Genomic DNA, 23,395 nt, shown 5'->3' with positions numbered 1-23,395 from the left:
TAGTAACACCTGGTGGAAAGCTCTACAGTATTGCTTGTCATTAGTGGACATTCCATGAAAATCTGACTTTTCCATGGCTTCTACCAACCCAGAAAACATGAAAAATAGCAATAGTAAGCCTCTCTCTGCAAGCATGTGAAATGACAGGTCATTTAAATTTTGTTCCCCCCATTACGTAGTATGGGGATCATATTATAATGATAACGCCCCTTCATCTGCATTATCCAACCACAATGCCACCATTTAGTGTGAGAGACAGAGAGAAAGAATGACTGAAAGCACAACGTGTTTGTATTCCCTCAAACACATACAGTACTATAACTTAGATTTAATTGTTTTTCTGAAGGTTAAAGATGAGAGAGAGAGAGAGAGAGAGAGAGAGAGCAACTCAACTGTATTCACTTTCATCAATATAAGCATACATATGTAGTTTAATATGTTTCTCTGAAGTTTAAAATGAATACGAGGATTAATGCACTGCATGAGACAGAGTGAGAGAACAACGCACATTCACTATAAGTAAGCAATAAGGTACGAGTGGCTGTGCTGTATCATGAATAAGTAAAGGCTGAAGAGCGTTGTTAGGCACGACGCGAAGCGGAGTCACCAGACAGAGAGTGAGAGACTGAAAGAACAACGCAAATGTATTCAATTTAATCATACACAATATAAGCATAAACATGTTTTATCTGTTTCTCTAAATATTAAGAATATGAGGATAATATGAGCATTAAATATGTTGTTTTTTTACAGATTATTAAAATGTGCCAGTGTGTTTGTGGAAGTGTATTTTATTGTAAAATGCTAAAAATCATTGTGCCAGTTTAAAACAGTAGCACCTGAAGGCAGCATGAGACCTTAAAGTAAAAGTGAAAAACAATGGTCTAGAAACAGCTAATCCTGGTTGTAAGCCTAAACTTAAATCAAACTGTAAACTTATTTCTGAAGTCTGATTGGCTGATTGAAATGTTGTTCCAAGGGTCAACATAATGTTGCCCTGAGGACATCAACCACTTGGCAAAATCAGGAGAGCCAAGCACCACCACACTCATAGATGCATACAGTATGGATCTTCATGTAACTGAGAGCATTCTGAAAGTGTACTCATAAACACATAATCTGAATGTGTTATCAACATGTCAGTTTATTATAAAAAAAACCACTTTAACAGCCAATGGGCTTACAGCTGGGGAAACTGGACTGATTTTTAGACGGGTTTAATGTTAATCAACATCTAACTCAGGGCCAAAAGTTACTCAACTGTTCATTAAAATTAAATAAACTGTTTACAATCTTCGATCCGTGGCTTACACATGCATTGAAGGAAAAAAATATCCGCTCTTTCAATAGCTATTATCTGACAACTATTGATAACACTGCCATGTGTAATTTAATGGTGTAAATGTTTTTACTTAATACACATTTAAGATGACCATAAATGTACTCTAATTTGCATAGTCATTGATATAAAAAGCTTATTTTTTTGCATATAATACAAGCATTGTCTAAAAATGAAAATAGGCATTTACTTCATTATAAGACCATCATATAGCCATATTAGACACCCAGACCAAAGTAAAGAAGATGATCTTTAATTTGCATGTCTGAACTGAACATCAATGCAGACATGAATTTCCTCAAAGAAGTTTTAAGGTCATATACATCTTGAACGTAGATATATAAATCTAATATCTAATATGTATATGCATTTCAACCCGCTAAAGTAGCAATGGTCAGTGCTTCACATCTAAATTGTGACTAAAAGTTTGAAATGTCACAAAACCATGCTGTTACGCATCCTCACGCAATTTTTAGTTGGTATATGAATATCCTTGACAATTCCTAGATGGGAACATGAGAGCAATATATACAGAAAAAAGAACCAAATAATCAGAACAAGACACACAGAACAGGGAAACAAAAGATAAACATAGCTATGATGATGATAGCTAAATAAAATACATGAACATGAAAGTACATGAGAACAAGAACTCCAAAATAAAAGACATGAACACGACAAGAAAAAACCCTGACAGTTAGAAACATCTTTACTGTAACCACTTTTTTTCAATATACGTTCAACAGCATGCCTGTCAGTCAGAGGGAAACTCCTTGTACTTTCATGGTGGAGAGGGATTTGAACATAGTTTTGCTGCTACGTGTGATTTGGACCTGCACAGAGAGGAGGGGCGCAGTTATTGGGAGGAGGACTTTGAGGGTCCACTCAGTGGGTAAGTGTGATCAATGTAAACCCCTCATTTCATGTCACCAATTGAGTTTCTTACTGTTTGTTTTTAGTAGCGCTGGGCTGAACATTAACTCATTTCCTGCCAGCCATTTTTTAAAAGTTGTCTGCCAGCTATTTTTTGTGAGTTTCACAAAATGCCTTCCAGAAAAATGTTCTTCTATTTATAAACAAATATATCAAATGAAAGAACAGACCCTCTGCTGTTAGACAAACAATAAACAAACAAACAAAAAGGGGAAAAAATAAACTCTGAAATATGGGTATTTTTCTTTAAAATGAAAATCAGATTCAGAACGATTATCAAACATACACAGAGTTTAAAATGAGTAAATAACGTTCTGTGTTCGTTTTTTTTTTTTTTTTCATAAATTGGGTAAGTGCGGTATTGCAGATTATTGAGATTAACATAATTCATCAGGAACACATTTTTTTTAGGCAAATGTTTTCTATTGTGTGTAGCAACTCTCAGAGGTGGATCGGGTAACACAGTCTCACCCCATGTCGTCAATATTTGACGACACTTGACCATTCGTCATATGTTGACGCGAAGGGTATACCTTTCGCGTCATTTTTTGACGAACTGGGGACTTCAATACTATTACGTCCATTGCATTCTCTTTCCTATTTTCTTACCATTTTCGCGTCGGTTTAGGGTTAGATTTACATAATCACGTCCCTACCCAAACCTAACTCTAACCCCAACGCCAGGTGACAACTGTTTCATTTCGCGTACCTAACTCTAACCCCAACGCCAGGTGACAACTGTTTAATTTCGCGTACACTGTTTAATTTTGCGTAATCTAACCCTAAACCGATGCGAAAATGGTAAGAAAATAGGAAAGAGAATGCAACGGACGTAATAGTATTGAAGTCCCCAGTTCGTCAAAAAATGACACGAAAGGTATACCCTTCGCGTCAACATATGACGAATGGTCAAGTGTCGTCAAATATTCGGGAGACATGCTGCAAATGTTGATTTAAAAAGTAATAAATATGATAATACAGCAACATGTATTTATTACGTAAAATACAATGCAGTTCAGATATTGTATTAGACATTTCTGAATCTGTTTAAACTTGAATTCTCTCCTCTAGATGGGACATGGAAGGTGCAGTGTATGGAACTCAGTGTGGAGAGATTGAATCAGGTTCAGCACTTGTATTTCTCAGAGATGGCCAGAGGAAGGTGTGTACTCCATATCTGAACACAACCTTCTACGGCAACCTGCGATTCCACTTTACAATGGGTAAATCTCTCTTGTCCAGAAACATTGTTGATATGTGAATTCTAAAGCCTATGCTGCCCTTTAACTGTTTATCAGACTTCTTGTTTCTTAAAAGTTGTTTTTAACTTTATTGGAAGAGGAATTCTCTTGGTGTGGTGCCTGAACATTTTGGAGGTACCGAAGGTGTCGCATTTTTTCTCTTGCTCTGTTGTTCTGGATCGCCTCAACATAAGTCACCCATAGTTGCTTCTACGCCATGTTTTCAAGACTAGGTCAGGTGTTCTAATTAAGATCCGGTGTTGCTAATGTCTCATGTGTAGCTACTCCAATGATGGCTCAACCAGCCTTCTGTTCTTCATCAGTCGCATCTTTAACATTTAATATTTGATAGTGAAGGCAAGGTTTATCCAGATGACTGGCTCCAGTTTGTTGTCAGAGGACTTTACTAGACCTTACTGATTACCAAATGTTGCTTGAGAAGTAGTCAAAGAAGTTTTTTAATATTTTGAGCTCCCTTATTTTTACATGGACACAGTTTTGCCATCTTTTCAGGAAGTTTATTCTACCTTCTTATAATCCGGGGGGGGGGGGGGGGTGTATCATGAGGGGCATCCTACAAAGAAGGCCAGATGAACCGCTGTCTACATTTGTTGTTCACATGCTGAGTTAATTGTAAAAAAAACAACTCTGCCTCCTCAGTTAGAGCATATCAACTTAAAATGTAAGCATGCTGTGGACAAATATAGGGTGTCTCTCTTTGGCCCCACAATAACTTTGATGATGGACCTTTTCTTGCATGCACATAAACTTCATGGTGTCTTAGATCAGTTCCCGCAGACAGTTCACGCAACAAAAACCGTTCACTATTTCAAGTATTTCACTCTGGGGTTTACTTCTCATAACTGTCTGACCTGTAGACTGCAAAGTACTCAAGTACTCAACCTTTTTTACAAATCCTTTGCAGTTTATCTCAACAATATAGTAATCGCCTCACCCACATTTGGGCAACATCTTTTGGACTTGAAAAAACTCTTGGCTCGGCTTAAGTCTGCTGGTCTGTCAGTCAATTTAAAAAAATGTCAGTTCTCTTGGAAGAAGCTTACCTTTCTGGGGGTATCAGGCCCTAAAGAGCTATCCTGCTTAAGGTGGGAAAGGTTAAAGCAGTGCTTGATTTTGATACTCCAGTAAACGTTAACTCTCTGGGGCTGATCGCGGCATGTTCCACAAACTTGTTATTTTTTTTATCAAATGCTTACTACTTCGATTACTCTGCTGATTTTGGACATACATTTATAATTTATACATGCTTTTAGCAAAAATAAGAAAATAAACATGATGTGCGTTGATTATGAAGTTACTAAGGACACTTTTTTCATGAAGTTGTGGTTCATTTTGTTACAATATACACAGTTAGATGGGGTTTGTTTTAAGTCTACTACCCTTCATTTGTTTGAATGAAATTAGTTTTTTTTTTCTAAATTAACCAAAACATTTATGTTAACGTAACATAAAGTTACCTAACTTATAACATGAGCTGCGTACGAGTCATGTAAGCCTGTTTGCATGTTAGCAAGACACAAGTTAAATAAAGTCTTGTGGCTAATTAGCTGTAAAGTCAAGTATTTTGTTCATCACCATACCCCTAAACAACAAGCCAAGAAAAATACAACTTAAATAGGAGCTGGGCTACTGCCTACCTGTGTGATTTGATGTGCCAACTTTGGCGATGTGCGCTGCTTGAAGCTGCGTGGAAACAGGGAGGCACCGATTCACGCAGGGTGGAGGAGGGAGAGATCGCATGGAAACTCGACAAATCTCCCAACCTGATATTTTTCTTTTTTATTAGAAAATACAGATTTAAACTGAAGAAATGAGTCTAGTTTTATCTATATAATGCTTTGAATGTCTACTTTTAAATGATGTAAGTGAAATCGAAAACAAATATTCTTATTTGGTGTTAACTGTCTCTATCTACGTAGATACAATCACTTTGCATAATAATCTTCGCCTACAGTCTTGCCTGGGGACAACGAAAAGTTAGCCCACAGCTAGTTAGTGTGTAAACATCATGTTGAGAAGACATTTTCAGCTGCAAGTTTGTGTTGTTTTTACACCCAAAGGATGTGAAGAATTAGTGGTTAAAATTACTTTTTCAAGGAGGGATTTACCAAACATTTAGCTGTGAACATGTGTCTCCTTACTACAACCTGTATGTATGATTAATTACATTATGTGTTTATTTTCCCCCGAGAGTTCTAAAATGTCTAGTTTGCTGTAATGTCTTATCAGTAAGCCGCGCTAGCAATGGATGTTGCAGTTAAACTACTGCTTAAATATGGCCCTGTTAGCTTACATACTTGCTTAAATGAGTGTAAAAATGTTAGTGTCTGTCTGCTTTTTTATAACTTGGACCACTGATGAATAATGTGTATTGATGTCTGTGTTTAAACTCTTAGGACCCTATTTTAACGATCTAAGCGCATCGTCTAAAGCACACGGCGCATGGTCTAAATGGGCGTGTCCCATGCCACTTTTGCTAATTTAACGACGAGAAAAATAGTTTTTGTGCACAGAGCGCATGGTCGAAAAGGGTTGTGCATATTTTCCTAATGAGCAATGGGTGTGTTTTGGGCGTAAGGTGCAATGAACCAATGAGAGTCTTATCTCTCATCCCCTTTAAAAGCCATTTGTGCTGGTGCTGTGCGTGATCCCTGAATAAAAACCTTTAAAAGCCTTTTTCTTTCAGTCATAGAAGTACAAATAGCAGGCTTTGAATTGCTGTAAATGTATTGATATCCTACATAATCAATGTAATCTCATAAAATAATTTGCAAATATGCAAGAAAAGGTTTGTACTCTAAAAATGCAAACAAGAGATAAAGAATTTACAAACGTGCAGAGAGCAGAAGCGTTTCAGCACTAGAACAGCGCCATGGGATTTTTTTTACAAAGCATTACTTAAAGTGTTTCTCATCTTATCATATTCACAGATACAATGTCATCATTTACAATAAATCCGTAAGATAGCATTTAAAAACATTTAAAAATAGATGCATTTGTTTAAAGCAAAGCATTTATTTACTTACCAGGCTACAGGTGAAGCAGCTCTTTGCACCTTCTAACGTCTCATAATTAGTCCTCATAATATGTCCAAGAGACTCAATAATAATCTTTTACATTCAAACCTTTAATCTTTCATATTTAAAAGCGTTTTTGTGCTGCTGCGCATTCATTTATGTGATAAGAAAACCCGCTTTGTCGTCCTGTTTATAGGCTCATATTACTAATGCGCTCTTTAATTAACAAAAAACATATTGCTATTTTAGGTGCCTCAAAGACCATACGTGGACGCATAGACGCATTTAGCATTTGCTTTTTAAACAACGTGCCGCTAAATATGAAAATGATAATTGTGCAGGGTGGAAACTAGCAAAAGACACTTGCGTTGCGCCGGGTGTAAGATTGAGCCCTTAATGTCTTGATAGAAAGTTGCGCTAGCAAGCAGCTAACGCATGTTGTACTATTGTGTACAGTTTTGCTTTGTCCCGGTTCACTTACATACTTGCTTAAAAAGTAACTAAACCCTTGGTCAGAGCCTGACTCCAACCACTGGCAATATTTGAAAAATGGGAAGAACCCAACGGAGATAGAAGGGATGAACTGTGCTTGTACCAAGGTTGTGGTGAGATCGTAACAAGGGCGTGGTAAGCTTGAACCTGCTTACATAGGGTGGTACTGCTTACATCACACAGTACCATAACATTCAACAGAAAAACTCCACTGCAATAGCCACCATTCAACCTGGAGAGGGCAGCACTCAGACGTTTTTACACCATATACCATTGAAACACTTAATACCCAAATGTCAAAAAAGTTACTCAAATCAATAAACAGCACTTATAAATACCCATTCTTACAAATCATTAACTAAAAAAAGTTGGTTTAGGGTTTAGTTACTAGAAAGTTTTAGATGTCTCCTTATTTAAAACACCTGAACCCAACTCATCAGCCTCCTTCTAGAATGTCTCACCATCAAGCCAATTGTCAGGGTTTTGGTTCTGTTTAGTTCATTGTCGTCATTATTCATCATTGCTCTTTGTGTTTGTTACCGTCTCACCTGTGTTTAGTTAAATATCATCATTAGTTACAGCTGTTCATTATTATCACTTACCCTTCATAGTTTGCCCTCATGTGCCTGTTCTTTGTCTGACCTCGTCTAAATGTACCCTTGTCATCGTGTTATCCTGTCTATCATCATTAAAGTCCTGTAAGTATTGTACTCCTGCCTGTTTCTCGTCTTTTAGTTAAGAGAACTGTGACAGAAGGTAAGACCAAAACGTTTGTGGCGTGTTAGTGTTCCCCTCCGTGTTTCAAATTAGAGTTTTTTTTTTTCCGAAAAATCAGCTTCGTTTTTAGTTTTATTTATGGATTTTTCGTTGAACACATCACTCGGTTTGGAGCAGGGAGATTGTTTGATCACTTCGGGCCACTCCCAGAGACCAGACGGATCTTACCCTACCCGGAACTCCTGTCCACCGCAGGTGGAGAACCCGGCAGTGCGACCTGCGAGCCAGCGCTACCCTTGGAGCCCAGCGTCGCCAAAACCCCGGATGTTCCCCCTGACCAGGTTGCGTGACCAGAGTTTCCGGGAGGACGTCCATCTCCCCGCCGCTGAGGGTGAGCCAATAACGGTCCCTGGGGTCAATAACATCTGCTCGGATTGTGCTTTGGACATTTCCCACCCCTCATCGTCACCGCTGGTTCTGTCCAGCCCACCCCTCGTAAGTCGCTATTGGCTAGCGCTGACGGTCCCGTCTGGTTTCCCTTTCAGCTTTCCCACACCAGCCAATCCGAAGCTACATCAGCGAACACAGCGACACACTTCTGCTCATCCTCAGCGCGTCACCGGCGCTGGTTCGTCGGAGCCGAGGTGTGCCTCTCTGCCCACTGTTTCGGGGGTTTCTCCAGTTGTCCTCCCCCGCTCCCTGAGACCTAGAGTTCGACTCAGCTCGTCGGACCAGTGGTCTCGCTTCGGGTCTCTTCTCCCTCCTCTTCGTCAGCTCCCGTCTCCACTACGACGTCACCAGGCTACGGTCACCCCTCTGGTTCCACCCCTGGTCAGTCGTCATCCTGCCCTCACCTCCGGGTTTTCCTCGTTCCCCAGTGTATCTCTCACTCCACCCTTCCGGCTCGTTGGGCTCCTCCTTCCCGAAGACGTCACCATGGGACTCCCTAGCTCTGGTTCCGCCTCGTGGCTCCGGAATCCTCCTACATCTCGGTCGGGAGACCCACCAGCTCCGCCCCGTCCCTCCGGATCCTCGGCTTCCCTCGGTTTTTCGATCGCGTGGCCCCTCCCTGGGGCCCAGGGTGGAAGAACACTGCCTTAGCGAGTTTATTAAGGTTGCGTACGACGTTACCAGGTGCTGCCTATGGCGATGGTGCTGAATAGGTTGATATTACATGTAATAAGTACTTCGCTGTGTTATGAGATAGTGGTGTTCTTTATTAAAGACGCATTTCAGGAATAGTTCAAATAAAATTTATTAGTACTATCTTGTAAAAATATTTCAAATTGCAATTAACTAAATCCAAACTTTGACATTTTATTTTACATCAAACCCGTAACTTCTTGACGAAACATATCATGCATAAACTGTTTCAATGCATCCGCTATGCCTTCACTTGAAATGATCATTTATATTAGGGGGTTCCCAATAAGTGCATCGCACCGGGGAATAAGGTCTCCTGGCTTGGTTGTGCATTACACTTAAAATGTATAAAAACAAAATGTTAGTTCATTAGTTCACGTTTATTGTACTTGGACACTGGATGAGCAAGCAGCATGTTTACAGTCCGGATAAAGCTTAATGGCCGCATTTCTGAAGCCTGTTTGTCTGTCTACCTCAATATGCAACATGATCTCACAAAGTTCCGTGGGATAGTCACAGAATTTTGTGCTCATTTTTCCATGGCATTCTCACGGATCTCCGCATTTTTCCGTGGCCCTGCTACGGACTGACTTTTTCCGTGGCATTCTCACGGATTGGTTACTCAACTGCTTTTTCCTATTTTCAAACCATTTTCGCTTCGGTTTAGGGTTAGATTTGGTGTTTGCGTTAGTATGTCACTTTAACTATTGGTTTATACTATTTTTTCTGATTTTTTCTTTTATATTTTTATAACTTTAAACAATTGTCGCCTGGTGTTGGGGTTAGAGTTGGGTTTGGGTAGGGATGTCATTTCATGTAAATCTAACCCTAAACCGAAGCGAAAATGGTAAGAAAATAGGACAAAACAGTTGAGTAACCAATCCGTGAGAATGCCACGGAAAAAGACAGTCCGTAGCAGGGCCACGGAAAAATGCGGAGATCCGTGAGAATGCCACGGAAAAATGAGCACAAAATTCCGTGACTATGCCACGGAAATTCGTGAGATCAGGTTGCAATATAACATATTGTAGCGGCGTGTATTATTTTCCCCAGAAGAACGAGCAGGAGACCGGATTGCTTTCACACAAAACCCAAACGGGTTGTTGGTTTATTGCCTGTATTTGTCCAGACTAACACGGGTATTAGGAGGTGTCCTTAACTCCCTTGTGTGCAAAACTAGCAGGCACCAAAAAGAAAACAAAAACGAATACATTATGGCACAGTAGTCTAACTAACAACAAAAACACTTCTTCTCTGCCTTTTTTTTACCGCCTCCCCAACCCTCTATTGCCCCCTCCCTGACACCTCTCCCCAACCAGTGTCAAAGTGCAGTTATTAACCCCTCTAAACAGTACATCCACAAAACATTAATACATTATTATCAAGAGCTAGCAGCGTCCTCGCCACAATATAAAATATATATTAGAAAGTGCTTTAGATTTTATCTTTGATTAGTTTTAATGTGGAAAAAAAATTGGTGACCTTAGGAGACTATACAAGCAGTAATTAAGTGGAGCAGTTTCTTTTGAATGTTTATGAAGAATGTGGCATTCAGTTGCCTCAAAGTTATAAAACATTAAAAAAACTTTGTAAAGTCGAATTAACATAAATAATCATAATTAGGGAAATCAACATGATTTTATGATTTTGATATATTTGGGTATTATAATAGGTTCTATTCGCTGTATAACTGCCATAGTTTCACCCACTACTCCACCCAAAATCATTCTATTTAAATAGTCTCTTAAGCCAAGCATTTAATAGTTCGCGCAGCTGATGTTTCTTTGGAAAATATAATTAAAAAGCTAACAACCATCAGTGTAATGATGTCTAATTATGTGAATGTTTATTCTTTAAATAAAAAAATGTGCCTTTTGAACACAGAGTGTAGGCAATTGTTATTTTTTTTTACAGATATTTAATTATATAGACTGCTATGTACACAAGCTTTTATCAAAGTGATGGCCCCTAGCGGAGTCAAGAGGGATAAGGTATTGCTAAGAGTGCTCCAGACCAACCTTCCGAATGTATGACTTACAGAAGGGATACATAACGTTTCGGGAAACACGTATTAACAATAAGGTACAGTTTAAGGTACAACTTAAGAATGATGTAGAGCTAAGAAGGTTTCAGGGAACCCAGCCATGGTCTTTACATGCACATTATCTGTTGCTTTAGTTTAATATAAAGTGCTCATTTGGTTTGGTGTATTTTGAGTGTGACATTCCCTCTATTAGCATCAATCAATCACAAATCATCACTTCTCTTCATTCTCAGTAGATAAACTAAATCAAATCTGCTGTAATCAGCAGTTAAATACACTTTACAGACACCAGTATTCATTCGATTTTTGGCACTATTATCAGGAGAAAGTATAATAGAATGGGTATAAAATAATAACAGAGACTATAAACTCAGGCATATAAAATGAGTAAAAGCTTTTATTTCAATTAAATTTCTAAAATATGATTGGATTTGTATTGTAAACCATTTCTCTGCGGTCTTTCCAACAATTTAACACAGCAATAGCTAAAATACACTTGGATTTAGCAAATTGTTACTTTAGTAAAGAACTTTTTAATATAAATAATAAAGATTTTTTTCTTTAATAATCATTTATTAAATAATAATAATAATAATAATTTAATAACGAACCCAATATGCCAACCCCCCTGGTAAATCTCACTCCAAGAAGCTTCATCCTTCAAACAAGAAGTTTGGGGATCTCTGAGAAAACGGGTACTATTAAATTTATATTTTGAGTAAATGACAGTGTTTATTGACCTTGCATGCATTAAAACCTGTTGTCTGGGACCTATAAACAGTGATAGGAAGCTTAGAAGTTGCATCTTACTGGCTCTTTAAGGTACAAACAGAAAATACAGGAAATATGTACAAAAAAGAAAAAAATACATTTTCAGGACTAAATGTCTTCTTTAGGCTTCGTGGGTGTTAAGTGTGAGCTATCTTGGCACTGAATACATTTAGATCTTTTTTGAGCAGAATAAAGTAAAAAAAAAAAAACCCCGAATATCTTTCAAATTAGAAATTAGGATTTAATTTTATTTAGATTTAAGAGATCCTGCAGTTTCTCGCTATTGCTAATAAAGTGGAAAGGGAGTTTACCCCAAAAACATGACACAATAAGTTACAATTTAATATAGTTTTTAATGCTATATACCCATTTTCTGGATGTATTCTATTCTAAACATTTTAGTAAGTTACTACATTTCACTATTGCTTTGTTAGAGATCACTTGATGTGTCCTGATTGTAACATCCGTGTCTAAAGATGTATGTTTGACCGTTTTAATTTACTTAAAACAATAAACGATTAATAAAGGTACAACACTTCGACTGTAATATAACATTAAAAATATACAAAGTAAGTGATAAGGAAGGACTTATCAGCCGCGATTTAGATTCTGGGGCCCGTTGCATAAACCTTTAAGACTAGTCTTAAAAGTTAGCCATGAATTTTTTTCTTCAAGACTGATCATAACTGTTTTAAGTATGTTACATAGAAAGGTAGATTGGTCTAATTTAAATCCAAATAATAAGACTGATTAGCCCTAACTAATTGCTAGTTAGTCAGAATCATTCTTAAGACGCAGTCTCAAAGTCACGGCTATGTTTATGCAACCGGCCACTGATGTCTGCTTACTGAGTTTGAAAGGTCCAACAATCAACAAAGCTTTTTTATTATATAACTGTAGTATGTAACGTCACGTGTATGTAAGAGCAACCTCACAAGCACAATGTTATTAGTGTTATTACTAGGAATGAAGATATCCAATCATAGCAGTGGGCTTTTACTTCCAGGTCTTCAATGCGGCCCACCCCTTCAAAAAAAAAAAACATTTCTCATGACAGTATAAGAACCATGTTATAAATAGCTTATAACTTTTTGCTTTTGATGTTTTTTTTATTTGAAAACCACACAGACATCATAAGTAAACCTCAGACAACAGTATAAAACAATATAATCAACATGTTCATGGCCCCTTTAAGATTATTCATAAACCTGGGGTATCCAACAGTGCTCCTGACAGTTTGCCCAGGAACCCCTAATTCTCTTGTGGTCAGCCAGTGAACATTCTGCCAGATCATTCTGCTCTTGGTAGTCTGGATTTATGTTCCTTGCCATCTGTATTGTTTGCAGACAAGAATCACTTGAAACATTTAAAGTTGAATGACCCAGACATTAGTAGGGTGTTCAAAGTGGAAGATGATAGTCAGCATCCCCAGAACAATGTTATTGATGGTCAATTGTCTAACTCAATATCCACTCACCATTTGAATGCTCACAGTATTCATTGTATTTACAATGTTGGTTTGCATTGTTGGTAACAGCATAGCCTCGTGATATGGTCAAAAAATGTGTGCACCTTCCTCCAGCAACACTTGTCACCTGAAGTAATGTTCCTACCTATATTTACACAGTATACAAGAGTTTTGTAGGCATATTTTGAAACCAAACACACTTCTTGGGATTGTTTTCTTCCACACATGTTTTGCTTTGCAGACAGCCCAACATGATTGTAAAGGGTTTAGTCACTGATCTATATAAATGACTGAATTGCGCATGACATCATAATTGTGGAGCCACTGCCCCGCCATGTTGGTATACCCAAGCATTCTATTAAATCAATGAACGTTATCAGATATTAATGATAAAACATCACTTTACTAGTCTCAGTTTTTATATCTGAAGTCTCCCTACATAGTTATTTACTGAAAGTTGTACATTTTGCTTTTTAAACAGTTACTATACATTCATCTTTATTACAGTATCAGATCAGCAGACAGACCCTTAGTATTACAGTTTTTTTCGATTGCTAAACGACAGTGGGCACAACTGGAGCTACATGTGCAAAACTCTAACTACAGTCTGCACTACCAAAAGTCACATGAGCACAACTCTAAACACATGGCTCAAAACAGCTCCGTGCAGCCAAACACTAAACACAACCCTCACTGAGATAACACACACTGTCACTCAGAACACACTGAGAGGAAAAACACTAACATCAAACACCAATACACAAAATACTAACTTTATATCTTTACAGTTTTAACAATTTCAGTGATGTCACACCAAATAATGTTTTCTTTAAAGAATGATTTATTTATTGATTTATCACATTATTTTTTAGAACACCATAATTTTTTAAGGTAAATGAAAATTAGCAGTTTGCTTCAGTTGTCTGTAGTAATTTACGGAATTACAGTAATGAGAAAAAAAGGTAGAAACTTAAAGTACATGAAAGGTAATATTATATATAAATGAAATACATATATGAAATTGAAATTTATATTTATATGAAATTGCAATCAGCAGTGTTTGAAAGGCACAAGGCTGAAATCTTTTCTGTTTTGAATGTGTGGTTCACAGTTTTGATAGCAGTGTGTTAGCATTTGAACAAAGTGCTGTAAATCCACAGTGTTGTGCAGGTTGCGATTACAGTTTTTTTCGATTGCTAAACGACAGTGGGCACAACTGGAGCTATATGTGCAAAACTCTAACTACAGTCTGCACTACCAAAAGTCACCTGAGCACAACTCTTAACATATGGCTCAAAACAGCTCCGTGCAGCCAAACACTAAACACAACCCTCACTGAGATAACACACACTGTCACTCAGAACACACTGAGAGGAAAAACACTAACATCAAACACCAATACACAAAATACTAACTTTATATCTTTACAGTTTTAACAATTTCAGTGATGTCACACCAAGTAATGTTTTCTTTAAAGAATGATTTATTGATTGATTTATCACATTATTTTTTCTAGAACATCATAATTTTTTAAGGTAAATGAAAATTAGCAGTTTGCTTCAGTAGTCTGTAGTAATTTACGGAATTACAGTAATGAGAAAAAAAGGTAGAAACTTAAAGTACATGAAAGGTAATATTACGTATATATAAATGAAAATGGAATTTATATTTATATGAAATTGCAGTCAGCAGTGTTTGAAAGGCACAAGACTGAAATCAATTGTGTTTTGAATGTGTGGTTCACAGTTTTGACAGCAGTGTTTTAGCATTTGAACAAAGTGCTGTAAATCCACAGTGTTGTGCAGGTTGTGGTTAAAGTCATGGGATAAGTGTGTAAAGTTTTGAAAACTGTGTTCAAGCAATGAAAAACAAACTAGAGTTTGGTCCACATGAACTGCTGCTGTGCAGACTGTAGTTAGAGTTTTGCACATGTGACTTCAGTTGTGCCCACTGTCGTTTAGCAATCGAAAAAAACTGTAAAGTCATGGGATAAGTGTGTAAAGTTTTGAAAACTGTGTTCAAGCAATGAAAAACGAACTAGAGTTTGGTCCACATGAACTGCTGCTGTGCAGACTGTAGTTAGAGTTTTGCACATGTGACTCCAGTTGTGCCCACTGTCGTTTAGCAATCGAAAAAAACTGTAATGACAAACATGCTCATTCTGTTTTGTACCGTATGTGCATGCAATAATTTGCTGGTTTTGTTATTATGTTATTTTTACAAGTTACCTAAACTTATTCAGAGAAATAATGCTGAACGTGCAGCTTAATGTAAAAAAAACTTTATTTATACCCGTGTCATTAACAGAATGCAGCAGACACACTCACCTTAACGTTATTTTTTATATATAAATCCATTATCCTGCCAGATTTAAACGTAAACACTGCAAATAACACCAGAATTAATTTAGGTACACGTATCATAAAAATGTACACTGTAAAAAAATTCCGTAGAAATTTCAATGTTATCGCAGCTGGGTTGCCGGTAATTTACCGTAGATTTAAATTTATGTTATTTACTGGCAAGAGTTTGTTCAAAGTTAAATAAATTTTAAATATTAACAAGTCTTTATCTTTACAGAATAAAACTATACATTAACTGCCTCATGCAAAGCATTCTGGGAACCAGAAATCATCATCAACCTTTTTCTGTTTTTTGCTTCAGATTTTGTTTCCCAGAATGTTTTGCTTGATGCAGTTTTTTTAGTTTTACTCTATAAAGACAAAGACTTGTAAATGTTTAATGTTCATTTAACTTTGAACAAAATGTTGCCAGTAAATAACATACATTTAAATCTACGGTAAGTTACCGGCAACTCAGCTGCAATTTCTACTGAATTTTTTTACAGTGTACCTTGTGTGACTGATACACTGTAAACCGGGTGAAATTAGATCATGATTTTTAATGGAAGTCAATGACGCCCTCTCCCAGTTGGGTATACCAAGATGGAGTTTCTCTGTCTGATTTCTTGGGTGATATCACTAAGGATACAAATAAGTGTGCTGATTTTGTTGTTTTCGGTGAAGTAACTGAGGGTGGTTGTAAAGGCCAACAGTATAATTTTACACAGATGGGCTGGAAGGGCCGGAGTGGGACTCATTTTCAACCCTGAAGTTTAATGCCTTAGACCGGATGACCTTAGTTCATGACTGACTATATTAAAATAATATAATTAAATCCTCAGGAGCCTTTATAAGTCTGCAGTAGTTCCCTGTTCTCTGCAGGCTTGCAATTCATTTTTTTTTCATATATATATATATATATATATATATATATATATATATATATATATATATATATATATATATATATATATATATATATATTATTACCAATTCAGTACAAATAAAGTCGCCTAAACAATTATGATTTTTCCCATAATTGTGCAGTTCTACCAAAAGGTATTTTAATATTATTCAATTAAACTTATTCAAAAAAGGGAACAAATGTGTTTGTGTTTCCCCTATATTTCTATTTTTAAAAAGGGTTTGTCTTGAGCTTACCTGTTGGGTTGAAAAAGTTCGGAAACCCCTGATATACAATACACAAGCATGCAGGGGAAACAGATGGGAAAATAATCTTATTTTTTTTAGTACATGTATACTGCCAAATAACATAAGGCATATTTGGCGGCCTGCTTTAATTTTAAAATAAACTCCTGTTTCAAATTATCACTTACCAAATGATACCAGGTTCGCCACAGTAATGTCTTATAAAATAAAGTCTACAACAAATTGCATGCTGTATGAAAATGCGACCAGATCAAGTCCATGATATTTTCATTTGTGTATGCTTCACAGGTGGTGGAGGGTGCGACCCTGGAGAATCCAACAAGAATAATGTTGTACTGTTTGGCCGGTCAGAGGGAAACAAAGATCATGTGCTTTTGGACATACTTCCATACTCAGCCTACAGGGTACAGAACATTCTTGGTCTACATACAGTTTTGGATTTAATGTGCAGATTTTAAAGTTTCTTACACAAACTGGACTTCCATAAGCTCATGTGGCTCCATTGTCTGCTTTTGATAATGTTCCCATCTGCATCTATCCATGTAAGTTTCCAAATCTCTGTTTCAGACTCCTACAGTTGTATCAGTCAGCTTGCCCACAGAGCTACAGACTCCAGCTACTCAGTTTTGTTTCGAACAGAAGAGCCACGGTGGTGCCAAGCGTCATGTTTGGGCTTTGGACTTTCTTCAGCTGCTACCTGTGCTTCCTGGTGCAAACACACACCTGGTGCAGTTTTCAGTCAACCTAGGATGTGGTGCATATCAGCCAGCCAACAGGTGCACAATGTTAACACGCGAACAGAAAATAAATATGCAGAAAACAAGTATCTGCTTTGCAATACAAATGCAGAGTGCATGTGTTTGTAATTTGAGGGGAGGCTGTTTTATTTATTTTTTATGATTTTAAGCACAAGCAGTGAATGGAGAAAAAAATCTAATCTTTATGTGAATGTATATTTTTTGTTTTTCTTCTGCATATGTTAACATCATGTTTATAGCATCAACCTTGAGTTCTCAACCAATCATGGTCGCTCCTGGTCACTCCTTCGTACTGAGTGTCTTCCTGATCTGTGTGCTGGGTCACATTTCCCACACAGCAGTGTCTACTCATCAGAGAACTACAGCGGGTCAGTTGCTGTGCATTTTCCTGTTTTTAAATGTGCAACCCGCTGTTAGTCTGACATGATTCATTTAGTGGACCGATATTAAGTTCGACTCTTTGGATGCCTCTAGTTGGACAAGGATCACAGTTCCCCTGCCAAATGCTGCCCTCACAGAAAGCACACGCTTCCGCTGGAGACAGGCCACTGTAGGAATGAACAACATGTGGGTCATTGACAACGGTAAGTACCCAATTACCTTACATGTATGTCATTTTACAGACTAATGTTTGTACTGCATGGTATTTTCTTTGAAAATTTAAGAAGATACTAACACAAAACATATGTTTATCATGTGCACCGCCGGCCAAAATCTTTAAAGCATATTTATTTCAGTCATATTTTACAACTGAATGTTATGTTGTGCGACTGTCAAAAATATTTAGGAACATTGATACAGGTAAGCAAACTGGACGCTCACACAGAGCAAATTGTTTCCACCGCAAGGAATAGTCTACTCTTTTGCCATATTGAACTATGTTATTACCTCAACTTAGACAAATTAATACATACCTATCTTTTTTCAATGCGTGCTCTGTAAAGCTTGTTATGAATGTGTTAGCATTTAGCCTAGCCCCATTCATTCCTATGGTACCAAAAAAAGTTTTATTTTGTGGCACCATACTTACTAGTATAACTCCTCATGTAACAGTCTTTAAATAGGGAAAACACGGAAGTGTTTGGTGGCTTCCCTGTTTGGTACCATAGGAATGAATGGGGCTAGGCTAAATGCTAACACATTCATAACACCCTGTACAGAGCACGCATTGAAAAAAGATAGGTATGTATTAATTCGTCTAAGTTGAGCAAATAACATAGTTTAATATGGAAAAAGGGTAGACTATTCCTTTAACATTAACACTGTATGCACAGCGGAAGCTTTTTCATCTATTTTTCAGCATTGAAGAAATATACATGCTTTAACAAGAGGTAATTTGCAGTAATTATCCACAATTTCACACAATCATCATACCACTTTCCGTACTGTGATGAAAACAAATAGCTGAATAACAAAAAATTGCCATATCTTGCCACAGCACAGTTAAAATAATGTTTAAAGAATTTATACCAGTGAGATGATTTATACTCGTCATGGATCAAAGTATATAGTATATACACAAAGTAAATGGACAGCATGCAGCATGCTTATGTAATATATGGTGTATGGGAGGGGTGCACTATTGCATCACGTTAGAAATCATAAACAAAAGCATGTATACTTACACATATAACTACATCAATAATAAATACAAATCTTATAAATAAGGTTTTACTTGGAAAGTGCACACACAAGGCAAAAAAAATCTAGTAAACCCTAGAAATGCTCAGAAATGCACTCAAAATATACTCAACTTTGCACTGACAAATCGGGTCTATTTATATTGTGAATAATTAGGAATGGGTTTCAAGTGTGCTAGAGATTAAAATTTAGGTGTGGCTTCCTTGTATGGTCGGTAGTAGGGCCGCACGGTATATCGAAAAATCATCACGGTAATCGTGTATGCGATATGCATTTTTTTTTTTTTCGCGATAACTTGCTTTTTTTTACGTGTCTATCATTTGTGTGTTGCATGCTTAGATTGTCCAAATTACACCAATCAGAAGGTGTTTCCCACACATTTACTTTACTTTACTATACTCTCTCAAGTATATTAACAACCGCCCACGTATATCTGGCATCAAACTTTGTCTTTTCTGTCCGTGATAATGACATTATGCGTGCGAGCACGTCGTGTCTTTTGCGATGAGTTCGCTGTGCGTTCGCCTTCCATGTTCCTGAACTTGATCAAAGTTGTATCCATTAGAGGTCTTCACAGAAGGACACGGGTCTATATTTTGAAAGGTCAGTCAGGTGAGAGTGGGTCCCATTTTAATTACGGCCGTGAAGAGTCAGTCAGCTAGTGCTAACGCGCTTTAGCGCGTGTGCAGTCTCAAGCGTGCCTCCGGTTTCTATGGCGATGAAAACTGTCCCTTGTTGATATAAAGTCACAGCCACGCGCTGCACTTTCTTTCTCCCATGTTTATAATATTATTATAAATGAACCATCTTTTTATATCTAAAATGTTTGCTACAAAGATGGTAGCAAATAACCAATGTTAATGCCAAGCCCATTGGACTGAAAGAGCAATTATAGCTCAAACGGTCAAACAGTCCTTATGTAAGCTGACCCTACATATTGTACAAAGTTAGTCTTTCTACACATCTCACAATGAGTGCGTTTACATGCACAGTCTTACGCCGATTATGCTTAATAAACTGATAACACGTGGGGTCATGTAAACACGTAAAACTGTTTTCTTTAATCGGGGAAAGCTCATAAACGGCGTAAGCAAAAACCGATCGGCACAGGTAGTTTTTTGCTCTTTACGCCGATTTCGCGTGGCATGTAAACACCTTAACCTGCTTTCTCACTGTTTTGTCCATGTGCGCATGTCTCCGCGTATGAAAGATAAACGTCACACGTGGAAGTAAGCGCAAAGTAACGCATAAAAGTCTCCGCTCGACAAAAGCAGTTGGCAGAGAAACTGTTAAAATAGAAGCTCATGTTACATTTACATGTTCTGCACCCACGAGAAGAGATACAACAGTACAGCTTAAGACAGATAATATCAATAAATATCAATAAAGTCGTTGACTTTTTGAACGACTATTGTGTACTATAGGTAGTGACGTCACTGCCTGCGAGAAAACTGATAAGTCTTTAAGTCCCATGTAAACGCAGTTGTCTGCATAGCCGGCTTATTGCTTTGCATTTAAACGCATGAAAACAGTTTTCTGTAATAAGCAGATTTTTGATAGTTATCCGCTTATTCTGTGCATGTAAACATACTCAATGTTAATAAATCCCTTTAAAGGGGTCATCTTCACAAGTATTGCAGTAAAGTAACAATAAAGTGCATTCAGCTTTGTTCATGTCAAAGAGACAGCAAAGAGAGTTTGAAGTGGTTGGATTTATGAAATTAATATAAATATTCAATAAATCAAAGTGCTGCGTAATGGTAACACATTACTAGTTGTCACATGTATAGCATAGTTTTTTTTAGCCTGAATAAGATTTAATTACATCTTTAGAATATGCCTTACCTGTTTATTTCATTACATATCTAAATGATAAAAATAAAAGCAAATAAAAATATAAGTTCTCTAAGAAAGACATATTTAAAGGCATATCGCCATAGCACCTACCAAAATAGCTATAGCATATCGCATATTTTCTCATTATCGTGTAGCCCTAGTCGTTGCTGTTTATGACAGTGACAGGAGTAAAAAACGTAATGCTTTTCCTCCTCCCTGCCCCCCTTCAAGAAGGGGCAGTCTGAGACCCGTGTGCATGGCCATAGTCTACCAGACAGCGCATGCGTCAGCCACTTCATTGCAAATCCAGCAAGCAGCAGACACTGTAGGCTGTCTGGCCATCAAGCATAAGCAAATGAGAAGTTGCAACATCTTATGATCCAGACTCAGAAGGTCTAATGGTTCTCCAGATCAGCGGGAGAATGTAAGCCAGAGCACGGTTTTTGAAGGGTGGAGGCTTTCTGAAAAGGGCTTTGTGCGTAATCATTCCAGAGAAGGTAGCAACTCCAGTCGTTGTCAGTCTCACTGCAGTAGGTGTACAGAAAGATCATCTCTTTGCTGAGGTCCTCATCTCTTTGTTAAGTGGCTCCACCAGTCTATTTGCCCCTAGGTAGGCCTCACATTGATGTTTATGGGCTAACAAAAGGATTTAGATAAACTGAGGACCTCAGTCTGACACAATGATCTCTGGCAGGCTAAAGAAGCTGAAAACAGCCTAATAAGGGGTACAACGTGACAAGCTTTAGAAAAATGACAGATAATAACCATAATGGTGGTGTGACCTTGTAAAGGAGAAGTGTCTGTGCAAAAGTCCACACCTGAGTCCACACCTTGTGTCATTGGGGTGATAGGGAACAGGTAGTGGATGAACCCTTACGAAAATTAAACATGGTTTTACTATGTTTAAAACCCAAAAACCATGGTTACTGTAGTAAAACCATGGTAACCACAAAATAACCATAGTTTTGACAACCATGGTTTGTGTAGTAAAACCATGGTTTTGCTGATAGTAATCAATACACCAAAAAAACATGGTTACTACACTTTTACCACAATAAAACCATGGTTAATTTTTGTAAGGGGAGGAAGCTTTGAGATGAGTTATATTTTGGCCAGAAGAGCATTATTATAACAACATTATTAGAGCATTAAAAACATGGCAAATGGTACATAATACTGAATTAAATATTAAGCAAACAGGACAAACAATACAAACTATATGAATATAAAACTCTATACAAAAGTGTGCGTTATTGCATTGCATGTAAAATGCATGTGGTGCTATAACAGAACACTTATGGTTAACAACATGTGATGCTAACAACAACTTGCAAATCTTGACAGTTAAATTGTGTGTCTGTCTAAGTTTAGTACACAATTGACTCTGTTTAATAGATGATTATAACATAGAGAACTTGATACAGGCAACCACTGGAGTAATATAAGTAATCAAATAAAGTGTAAAAAGATTTAAGAGTGTAAACATGGTGTTGAATATTGCTATAGAAGACATTTGGTGATCTCAATAAACATATATACCGTACAACCAAATCACCAGAAGATTTGGAAGAGTCTATTTCCTGCAAATAGTCATTTTAAAATCTACACTAAAATCTTTCTAAAAAAGATGAGGACCCTGTAAAATGGCTTCTGAAATGAGACAAACTTTAGGCCGAGACTTGCTTTCGAAATTATTGGATTGTTGGAAGTTGGCCATGAGAGTCACGTCAATGGAACCTTTTTTTTTTACAGCAATGGCAGATCTTGGAACCTCTCAACAGTTCTGGAAGTTACAGTCAGCTCTATAAAGCTGCAGCAGAAAGACTGAATGTGATGAAAGTTTTAAGACTTAAGACATCTAAAAAAATAAGATTGTATATATAAGCAAGACATGTTAATCAAATTACTTTGTGCATCAATGTGTTTGTAGTGGATTATTTCTCATTAAATTAGAACATTTAGGGGATGTTAGTAGAAAATGGGTCAGGCTAGGACAGGCTGAGGATAATGTAAGCAACACATAACCAAGAAAACCAAGAAAAAAACCTTTTAATGGTAAATTTTGTTTTCTTAATGCAGATTTACCCATTGTTGTGTAATTAGAGATACAGGCTATTAAACACAATGGCGGTAGATAGTGCATATTTACCGTATGCATCAAACGTGTTTTTGACACTGTGATTCTCCTGGTTAATGAAATTAAATGGAATAAATTAATTCATTAATAACTTGTATGCATAAAATGTATATATTCATATGTTCAGATATTAATAATAATTTAAAGTGATTAAAATGGCATTTCCCCCCTTCTGAAAAAACAATAACAATAAAAACAAAATTCTAATGGGTTCGATTATAAAACTTATAGGAACTATTAGCTTTTACCATTAAAACCACTACACTGTAGTGTGTTTTGGGCCATATTGCATTAGAACCAATACATAGAACCAATAGAACCAATA

At 37.1% G+C, this 23,395-nt stretch overlaps 1 protein-coding gene across 1 annotated transcript in view; it reads left to right on the top strand.

Annotated features, from left to right (window-relative positions):
- The window catches only part of reln (reelin), a 379,183-nt gene that overhangs the window by 181,561 nt on the left and 174,227 nt on the right, over positions 1-23,395 (top strand). Inside the window, exons 11-16 of the mRNA XM_065275748.2 lie at positions 2,086-2,231; positions 3,344-3,495; positions 16,987-17,102; positions 17,266-17,474; positions 17,696-17,824; positions 17,931-18,040. Of these exons, the coding sequence (XP_065131820.1) occupies positions 2,086-2,231; positions 3,344-3,495; positions 16,987-17,102; positions 17,266-17,474; positions 17,696-17,824; positions 17,931-18,040 (862 nt within the window). The remainder of the gene's footprint in view (positions 1-2,085; positions 2,232-3,343; positions 3,496-16,986; positions 17,103-17,265; positions 17,475-17,695; positions 17,825-17,930; positions 18,041-23,395) is intronic.

The sequence above is a fragment of the Paramisgurnus dabryanus genome, chromosome 9, assembly GCF_030506205.2.
Source record: "Paramisgurnus dabryanus chromosome 9, PD_genome_1.1, whole genome shotgun sequence".
Taxonomy (NCBI): Eukaryota; Metazoa; Chordata; class Actinopteri; order Cypriniformes; family Cobitidae; genus Paramisgurnus; species Paramisgurnus dabryanus.
The sequence above is the reverse complement of the archived record's forward strand: the minus strand, read 5'-3'. Positions and strand labels throughout refer to the sequence as shown.